The sequence below is a fragment of the Haliotis cracherodii genome, unplaced genomic scaffold (genome assembly GCF_022045235.1).
Source record: "Haliotis cracherodii isolate W230 unplaced genomic scaffold, xgHalCrac1.p SCAF_2, whole genome shotgun sequence".
NCBI classification, from domain to species: domain Eukaryota; kingdom Metazoa; phylum Mollusca; class Gastropoda; order Lepetellida; family Haliotidae; genus Haliotis; species Haliotis cracherodii.
This window is the reverse complement of record NW_027266275.1, coordinates 37,225,064-37,235,924: the sequence shown is the minus strand read 5'-3', so window position 1 is coordinate 37,235,924 and position 10,861 is coordinate 37,225,064. Positions and strand designations below refer to the sequence as shown.

At 40.3% G+C, this 10,861-nt stretch overlaps 1 protein-coding gene across 1 annotated transcript; it reads left to right on the top strand.

The window, feature by feature from the left end:
* Positions 1–1,588: 1,588 nt before the first annotated feature.
* Positions 1,589–6,900, top strand: LOC139468057 (prefoldin subunit 1-like). The gene is made up of 4 exons (XM_071249756.1): positions 1,589–1,691; positions 2,595–2,761; positions 5,082–5,166; positions 6,692–6,900. The coding sequence occupies exons 1-4, from the start codon at positions 1,644–1,646 to the stop codon at positions 6,776–6,778; spliced, it is 387 nt and encodes a 128-aa protein (XP_071105857.1). The 5' UTR covers positions 1,589–1,643; the 3' UTR covers positions 6,779–6,900.
* Positions 6,901–10,861: the final 3,961 nt, after the last annotated feature.

Below are 10,861 nucleotides of genomic sequence, written 5' to 3'. Positions count from 1 at the left end.
TTGGCGAAAACGGAACTTTGCCCAGGACCAAACGTCTACTATTTCGAGGCGAAAACGGCAGTTACGACATCTATTTGCTCTCTATTTTGTTACTAAAAGCAAGCAGTAAGTGAAATAACACCCAAAGGTTTCACATGCAAACACAAAGTTTCTGACTGGCGATCATCTCCTTCCGGACGCCATCGCCCGTGCCGACATCACTCAAGAGGATCGGGTGGTCAGGTTCGCTGATTTGGTTGATGCATATCTTCGTATCCCAATTGCATAGATCGATGCTCATGATATCAATCACTGAATTGTCAGGCCCAGACTTGATTATTTACAGACCGCCACCATATAGCTGGAATATTGCCGAGTGTGGCGTCACACAACAAATAAATACATACAAAGGCGAAAGACACATCCAGATTGCTACTGACCGACAATTATCTAGAACACTTTTAAAAAGTATGAGTAGTCAGTGGTTTTATCCAGGAGGGCCGACTCCGATCGTACATGTATCAGGAAGTCGACATCCAGGCGAGGTGGAGGTGGAATGGGTGGAATGGGGGTTAACGTCGCGTCCAAGATTATTGCACTTATATAGCGACGTGCATGTACGTGTGTGTGTTTGAGCGGCTGCTTGTACTAGTCCGGACTGATGACGATTTATTGTGGTAGCCCACGGAGATACCATGCCGCAGTTTAACATGAATACCCCACTCAGACACAGTATACTGATCCTTGTTTTAGCCCCTTAATGTCGAGCGCCAGACAGGGTGACAACAAATATCATCTTTTAACGACTTTTGGTATGACGCGGCCGGGAATCGAACCCCGGACCTTCCGCTCTCCGGGCGGACGCTCTACCACTAGACCACGGAGGCGGTCCCCTAGCAGGTGTTCAAGGATGGTGATCTCTCTCTTTGTCTCAGATGCTGACCCTGCTTGTGCTCTGCTGATCATGGACGATCAGTGGTTTGAGAAGTTCAGTTAATTTGCTGTGCTGTGCTGTGACAATTATGCCGTTACAACGCTTGTTTGTTTGTTGTTTAACGCCGAACTAAACAATACTTCCAGGTATATGACGGCCGTGTGTAAATAATTGAGTCTGGACCAGACAACCCAGTTATTAAAATTGACATGATGCGTCGTGACAATGAGAAAAATGATACCAGTGACTGTGACAATGTAAGTAATTGAGTCCGGACAAGACAATCCAATTATTAAAATTGACATGATGCGTCGTGACAATGAGAAAAATGATACCAATGACTGTGACAATGTTAAAAAACACCTTGAAAGATGTACCACCTGTTTAAGCCGGTTCGCCTAATAAGGGGAACGGCAGTGAATAAAATTAATTGATTCGAACGTGATTTCAACGAGTGCATCACGACATTTCACGAGCGAACTTCTTCATACGAAAGTTACCTCCCCTGCCGTTTCTAGGGATCGTTAATAATCCAAAAGGATTATACATACTTATGAAATGGTTCTTCCATGCAGGAAAAAAATCGCTATACATTGCTAGTTTCTAAAGATATCTGTACACTACTACCGCTTCAGGTGTTGCTCTAAACATGCGCAAGTAATTTATGTGATGTAGTTTCATTTTGAGTTAGGTTCAAGTACTGAGTTCTCCCGCTGACGAATTTCCTAACATGGCCACTCATCCTTCGCAACTTGCAGTCGACATGGAACTAAAGAAGGTAATGTCTATCTCCACTGTAAATGATCTATGAGGGATGATCTAAATACTCATCTAAGGTTTACATATGTTCAACTTTAGTTTTTGAAGGTCGATCAGTAAGGGAATTATTTAGTATTTTTCCTTTATGTCCAATTTTCGGTCATAAGTAATATCATGTATTGACTTGACTGGCAGTGTTATTAGTGAACCTGTTACCATAGTAATTTTATATCTATTGCCTTGTGATGTCCAAACCATTGATGTCTATATTACATTTTCCTGTTTAGCTGAAGTTGGGAATTTATTTAACAGTGGTTAAGAGGCGAAATTAAGATGATTCCACAGAAAACGCATGGTATCATGGCGAAATGCCACTGAGAGTCTGAGACTAAAGTCAGAAAAAGGCAAATCTATGTGTCCACAAAGAAAGTCGTATATCATTGGATTTATCATTTTGTACAATTTTATAACCATAATACATCTAACTATGTCTGTGTAAAAGAAATGATTTCTTACCAAGCTTACTTGCTACCAACAATGCAAACTTTCGATTGCTCTACTTCTGTCGGGTGTTATACGCAATCTGTTGTTGTCCATCACCCCCACTCTCACCAATACTCCAGCACGATACCCAGGTCTAAGCCCTAAACAGCTTCTAAATTCTACAGGTTTCTGAGCAATGGGCTATTATCTGCATGACCACTGTAATGCTTGTGAATTATTTCAGTTGTTGAACATGAGGCTCTGTCAAATATTTGCAGGATTGTGTTATGAATAATTTTAGTAGCTAACGCAACAGCCCAAGTTATATTTACTGAACCATAGGCCCTTTTTGAAAATCTGCAAGTAGACATGATCACAAATTAGAGATTAAGCAGGGCATGTATGTCTTCTTCACAATAAAACTTCATACCCTCTACAGGCTTTTCAAGAGATGCAATCAAAGATGATTACAACGACACAGCAGCTGAAGATCTCAGATGCCCAGATTGAGACGTTGAAGAGGACCATGGCACATTCTAAACTAGTGGACACTGAGATCTCGCAGCTCCCTGGTGGAATCCGGGTGTACGAGGGGGTGGGGAGGATGTGAGTAACTCAGCCAATCATCATCCAGGGTCTAATTTCAATGTTTTATGTCTTATTAACATCATATTAACGGATTGTTAAATGAAGCTTCTGTTCTGGAGTTACAGATGTGTGAAATATACTTGGAAGGTACTGTTGCTGACTTATGGAGAATCACATGCAAGTGTCTTTTGATATCAAATATATCTACACGAGTCGATAAAAGTCGAGTGTTGATATATTTGATCTAAAAAAACACAAGGGTGAGATTCTATTTATCATCTAACATCATTCTTCTTCAAACTTTTTCAGTTTGTGGACAGTAATAAGCAGTGTCTTAGTGGAAAAAGTACTGCTAACAGCTTCATTAGCAGAGCCATTAGTGATGTCATTTGATTGTGATGTCATGGTAACCAATGACGTCATTATGGTCTGCAAAGCATCGTGAAGCAATTTCATTGCAGCGATATCAGCAATGTAGATATCGCTTGATCTCAACCTATAAATCAGCATCAGTCCGGACTAGTACAGGCAGCCACACACACGTGTGCTTGTACTTCCCTATATAAGTGCAATATTCTTGGACACAACGTTAAACCCAATTTCACCTCACCTCAACATTGTTCATGATATCAAATACGGTTTTATGTGACTTTGATCCAACAATAGATCCACTGTCTCCACTTGTGACAATGGAGGCCACATTTGTCTACATAGTCTGAGAAAATTAAACTGGGTAATGGATAAAAGAAAAGAAACACAAAATTAATTCAGTCAGTACAGCTTATCTGTCATTCCACTTTGCTTGTAAGCTATTCTCCTCAATATGCCAAAGAAGACTTCTTTAAGGTTTTCTTTATCTAATTACTGTCATTTATTCATGTATCGTAAAACCACCTCCATTGTCTAGTTGTTAGAGCGTCTACCTGTAGAGCGGAGGGTAGGTGGTTCGATCCCTGTCCGAACGCTTTAACCATTAGGCGCGCAGCATTTTGTGGATAAAACAAGGTCTGGTCAGTGCAGGGGCACGGGTGTCCCAGTTGGCTAAGGCGCCGCGATTCGCTGTGCAGAGTTGCGTCCATTGGGCACTACAGAAACCTATGATTGTGGGTTCAAATCCCGGTTCGCACAGATTATGTTTCTAGATTTATCAGCTCCATACCCGTTCTCGTGGGTTTCACAGAAGTGGGAAACTTCAGAGACCTGCATCACCTCGGGCTTTCCTCCCACATTAAGCTGACTCGCCGTGATATAACTGGAATACTGTTAAAAGCGGCGTTAAACCCAACTCACTCACTTGCTCACTCAGAGTCAGTGCACTGTGTCTGAGTCAGGTATCCATGTTAACCTGTGACAGGGTATCTCAGTGGGCTAGCATTATAAAACCCACCATTAGTCTGGACAAGCAGACACACATGCATGCATGTCACAATATAAGTGCAATAACTTTGAGCATAGCATTCCCCTCGCCCCATTACTAATGTGCAGTGTGTGGTAATGTATATTACTTGGCCATACATGCACATACTGCATAATATGTCATGCAGTATGTGTGTTATGTGAAACATTCTGTCAACTACTCAACCTTTTATTCACGTCTGTTTGGACCCGTGAAGATCCGGAGTAAAATAAGTCTTCAGCAAACCATGCTTGCTGTAAAAGGCGACTATGTTTGTCAGGAGAGGCGACTTACGGGATTGGGTGGTCAGGCTTGCTGACTTGGTTGATGCATGTCATCGTTTCCCAATTGCTTGGATCGATGCTCATGTTATCAATCACTGGATTGTCTGATCCAGACTCGATTATTTACAGACCGCTGTCATATAGTTGGAATATTGCTGAGTGCGGCATTACACAACAAACGAACAAAACAAACAAATCATTTCTGTTTGTGAAGGTAGAGATAATTTATGGATAACAACTTCTTTATTTACTGTAAAGGCGACGTTTCAGTATAGATCCTTATACCATTGTCAAGCTTGACAAAGGTATAAGGATCAGCCTTGCTTGACAACGGTATAAGGATCAGCCTTGCTTGACTATGGTATAAGGATCAGCCTTGCTTGACTACGGTATAAGGATCAGCCTTGCTTGACAATGGTATAAGGATCAGCCTTGCTTGACAACAGTATAAGGTTCTATACCGAAACGTCACCTTTACAGTAAACAAATAAGTTATCGATAGATTATCTCTACTTTGTCATCCGTCAACTTCTAAGTAATGGCTTTCAAACAATTCAATGAATACAGTACCAGGTATGTCTGTTTTGTGAAACAATGTGACATGTTCAGTGGTTTGTTGTTCATCGTTATCATTCATGTAAGATATCTATATTCCTAGGTTTCTTCTTCAACCCTTGGATGTTGTCCGGTCAAATCTAACAAAGAAGATCAAAGCGTCTGACGAGAAAATTAAAACAATAGAGGTAAGGTGTTGAATAAAATCTAACAATGTTCTTGCTTCAAGAGAACTCGGATGGAATGAGCAGGAGAACACGAAGTACAAAAATGGCAATGTGACTATATTTTTAACGAAATGAATGATTGCGAGATGGATTTTTGCCTGTCTGGGGTGTGTTGAGGGGACAGTCAGTTGAATTGGTTATTTCAGTGAAAATGAATTATGAGATACCATGTTATGTTGGTGTCGACCTTCAAGCCATTAATAGTTGAATTGACTCAGACTAGTTGAGTATAGTTTGGTTGTCAGTTGTGGTGATTCACGTTTGGAATAGATTACACCAATCTATGCATTTCATATGAGGCCACTAACTGGATCAGTGGTCATGCTTCATGAGACCCGTGAAGATCCGGGGTAGGATAGGTCTTCAGCAACCCATGCTTGCCGTAAGAAGAGACTATGCTTGTCGTAAGAGGCGATTGATGGGATCGGGTGACGGGATCGGGTGGTCTTTTTTAAGTACGCCTCATATGTTGTATAGGTTTGGAACAAGTTTGGATTTGCACCATATGATGGATTTTGGAACATTGCCCCCTGTAACGCCTTCCCATTGAAGCATTGACATGGACACACCACCTTGATGTTTTCATGTTTATGTGTTGAAACATATTCTATTCATTTGACTAAAAAGTAAAAGTTCTGGGGGGGTGACACAAGCTATACAACATACAGGGCATTTTCCCCATGCATGTATGCATACAATGTAATTTTATATTTGGCATTTACAAAGATCCGGGGAATAACAGGTCTTCAGCAACCCATGCTTGTGGTAAAAGGCAACTACACTTGTCGTAAGAGGTGCCTAACAGGATCGGGTGGTCGGGCTCGCTGACTTGGTTGATGCATGTCATCGTATCCCAATTGCGTGGATCAATGCTCATGATGTCAATCACTTGATTGTATGGTCCAGACTCGATTATTTACAGACCGCCGTTATATTGCTGGAATATTGCTCGGTGTGGCAAACAAACATCATGCTTCGTGCCTTGTGTGTCATTATTTCACAATGGTTTGAAATGTTGCTTATGACATCTGACTTTTGCTTTGAACAACAAACAAACTTTCTGCCATTCTCACTGACTATGTTTATGACCTGGTATTATTATTAAGGTAAACATTTTCACTTTTAGATTTTTTCTCATCTGACCAAAGTCATATTTCTTTGCAACAATAGTACTCAACTCCAGTTCAATGTAGTTGTCTTCATTAATGGACATATCTTATAAACAGGGATGTCTGGATAAACAAGGTTCTATTGTACACTTTATTTTTCAATGCTATTTCAAAAAATTGTATCTAACATCTTTTGGTTTATTTGCTTTTTGTATAATTTGAAATTTTAACATTAAATCAATGGCCATAAAGCCATACTTGGAGGAGAAACTGTTTTGAGTTGAACCAATACAAAAAATCCTGGATCCTTGGTAAGTACCGTTACTGGTTACTCATATTTGTAATATTTTTTTAAATTATGTTTCTTTCTGTTGCAGATTAACAAAGGCTATCTGGACAAAAGCCTAAAGGAAAGTGAAGACAGCTTGAGAGAGCTCGTGTTATCAAAACAGCAAGGGAAATAACTCCTTCTGGCTTAATGCCACAAAGACTGTTCACCTTATAAAACCATCGTGTCTCTTGTGTTGTTCATCACGTTTTGTACCTCATTTATGTATACATAATATAAACAATAAAACATAGAAGCTCACGGCCACATTTGTTGGTGGTCTTTTCAGACACATTATGGGGCATTAATTGGCCACATTGTCTCCCGTTCTGGTCAAGACAAGACACATTGGTATCATGATATTCACCTGCTGTTTTCGTTCTATTCTCCCGATTCAATTTTGGCAAAACTGCTTTGCATCTTGAGCACACGCATATTCATTACTTGAAATTATTACTTCCTTCGAGTCAACGTCTTTGCGGTTTTGATCCTTATTCGTTGAAACGTAGTCGCCACTATAGTATATTTACATGAATCTAACCAATATTAGTCAGTTATCTTATGGCAATAACCAACAAAATACAATCTCGTTTAGTTAGCATTGTGCCACACTATATTTTTGTCCCTTTAGGTCAGTTAAATTAGTTTTTTTACAAGTGATCATGTCTTGCACTTTAATTACTCTTTATTATAATCAATGCTGGAACATAATTACAGAAACTTTATTATTAATTAGCATCATTCTCCCGGATGTTCGCGGCTGCTACCGGACGTTATTTGGTTGGACCGAGACTAGGTGATAAGTAGATATGGTTTATGTGTAAATTATCTGCTTAAGTTCTCGTGGGGCTAAGGGACTGGTCATTTATTATTTGGATGGGTGGGTCACCAAAAATATGACACTCTGTGAGTGAGGGTTATAAAAAATAATACACATACTAGTATTTGGGGAGGATCGTGAAAAAAATGACATTACATAATAAAATAGTAAGTGCTTTTGCGTGTGGTCTTTTCGGCGAGGGTCATGAAAATAATGTACATCCACAAATGTTACCAGCTTTAGGGAGGGTGATTATTTTCAGTACAATAGTGCATCCAGAACCTGACGCACCACCCCTGAAATAAATGGCCGGTCCCTAAGGGGGAAATCTGTATAGTGTTATCCATGGGCCATAAATTTGAATTTGGTTTTACCGACTTTTTTTTAGCAATATTCAAACCGTATCACGGCGGGTGAACATGAGAAAATGGGCTTCACACATTGTACACGTTGGGATTCGAACCCAGGTGTTCAGTGAGACGAGTCAACGCTTTAACCACTGAGCTACCCCACCACAAATAGATGTCTGTATGTGATATATTAAGACAATCGTAACCTTGTATATATGTTTGTGAGCTATATGATGACGGCCTGTATGTAATCGATTCAGGAACTGACAATACTGTCAGCAACAACCCACGCCGCCGGGAGACGATGACACGTAATCAACCAAGTCACCGAGCCATTTGGTCGCCTCTTCCTATCAGCATAAGTTGCTAGGGACCTTTTCTAACCCGGAATACCAACACAAGGGAAACCGATATTAATCTATCACATATTTTGCTGCCAAGAAGAATAGCCAATGTGAAAATGGCTGAAATGATTAAGATAGGCTGTGTACAATATCTGATCTTATACATGTTTAAGTCAACCAAACTGATCGCCGAAAGTGAAGTACTGGTAGTGAGAGAAGTGCGTTGTTGTTAAGTTTTAACGGAGAACGAGGTACACCTTATGAACTATAGCTGTTGAGTCGTTTAACAGAACTAACAGTTAATGAAAACACAATAGCAGTGCCAAATGCAGTCACAATTACACGAAGATTTAAATATTTAATAATTAAAATCAAGTTAAAAATACTTCTGTGGTTTTCATATGGTCTTCTTGGATGCACATTTAATGTTTTGAGAAATATATACTGCATTTACACATTCAGACGCTTTATAGGTGATCGATTACACGAAACCTGATATCGATTTGATGATGGCTTGCTGTGACCGATTGACTTCTTACTGAATCAGTGAATGAGTCAGGGAGTTGGGTTTAACGCCGCTTTTAACAGTATTCCAGTCATATCACGGCCTGTCAGCTTAAAGTGGGAGGAAAGCCCCAAGTGATGCAGGTCTTAGGAATCAGTGAATGAAATTCTTTGTATATTTGAAATTCATGTAAAGTGCGTGAATATTATTTCACGCCAGATTATAAATATTCTGAGCCAGAGACAATCTTCAAACATTTGCCCCCTCACGCTCTCCCCGTGGCCTAAAATTTGACATTTTTGCCAAAAGCTGAGACTTTCGAAATGCTAGTTCTGTCTGTTCACTCGATGATATAAACATGTTGTGTGACCGGAAAAAAAACCATTGTGTGTCATGTCACCTCGACGGCATGAGACGTTGTACATTATATGAATCACTGAATTATCTGGTCCAGACGCGAATATTTACTGACGTCAACAAACGAACCCCAACCACCTTCATCATATATAAAATACCAGAAATAGTGTTGGACACAGCTGAAACAGCCTGTTGATATCCGCCGCCCAAGACATATTTTTAGTTTATAGATAAAGTTGATGATATATTGTTGATAGGTATAATTATAATTGAGCTGTATTTAATTAGATATTGGTTATATGTGGCTGAGATGTAGCTGACGCATAGTTGGGTTATAACTACATGTATATCGCAATTATGACCTATAACTACATGTACATCGCAACCAGGGAAGACCCGGGTAGAATAGGTCTTCAGCAACCCATGCTTGCCGTAAGAGCCGACTAACGGGATCGGGTGGTCAGGCTCGCTGACTTGGTTTATGCATGTCATCCTGTCCCAATTGCGTGGATGGATGCTCATGATGATGTCGATCACTGGATTGTCTGGTCCAGATTCGTTATTTACATACTGCCGTCATGTGGCTGGAATATTGTTGAGTGCGGCGTTAACAACAACCAAATGAAACAAAACATGTATATCCCTATGATATGATGTATAACTCAAGTAAACCCGAGATATGGGGGAAGCTCTCTGTTCGTGATATGCCTCTGTTCACGCCGCAGTAAACGGGTACCTTGACGAATAATGGTGAATGGAAATCGAGAGCACGCTGATCCATTGGCCGGTGGGAATAATGTACCGCCATCAGCATTCACTTGGTGAATGGAGTTCTAAGCATTGTAAATTGACTTATTATAAACATAAATTGATATATGATCGAAATTTAAGAAATGATATTTCAAACCCCCCTTGGTTTAGAATTGACCCCCATCAACCTCTGTTGGTCATAAGAGACGATTTAATGGATCGGCTGAGGGGCTTGGTTGATTGAATGGCATCTTATCCCGATGATTTGGATCGTTGCTCATAATATCAATCACTGGATTGTGTGATCAAGACTCGATTATTTGCAGGCCGTCGTAGAATAGCTGGAAATTTGTCATCTTATCCCGATGATTTGGATCGTTGCTCATAATATCAGTCACTGGATTGTCTGATCCAGACTCGATTATTTGCAGGCCGTGGTAGTATAGCTGGAAATTTGTCATCTTATCCCGATGATTTGGATCGTTGCTCATAATATCAGTCACTGGATTGTCTGATCCAGACTCGATTATATATGCAGGCCGTCGTCGTATAGCTGGAAAATTGCAGAGTACGGCGTTATACAAAAATAAACACCTCCGCAGTACGTACAAGGCACGCTCGTCTAACAGGGCGTCTGTTTGCTCACCAAAATGTACTGCACATTTGTCAACCCAAATTACATTACTTCAATGCATATGTTTGCAACAACCCAAATAAACCATTTTACAACGCTGAACCATAAAACATATTTTTAACCAATTTAACCGAATTATCCCTAATACTAATACACCTCTTGAAACTTGGGGCAATTTACTCCCAAAGTCGTTGCAGCGTTTATAATGAAACACTTAATCCTAAGTGTGTGCTTCAACTCTTTTTCAAGCCTATTTTGTAATTTCGGAACACAGATAAGAATCACGGGTCCGCATACACGACGACGGTGGGCCCCGAACAGGGCGTGGTTTTACCCCTGCCCGCAGATTCTATTCAGACTTGTGTCTGTAATTCCCATGTTTTACGGTTCCATGAAAGTAGTCCCGACACTCACAAGTCAGCCGAGTAACGCGGTCGTTATTAGGCGGATTTCGGCTTG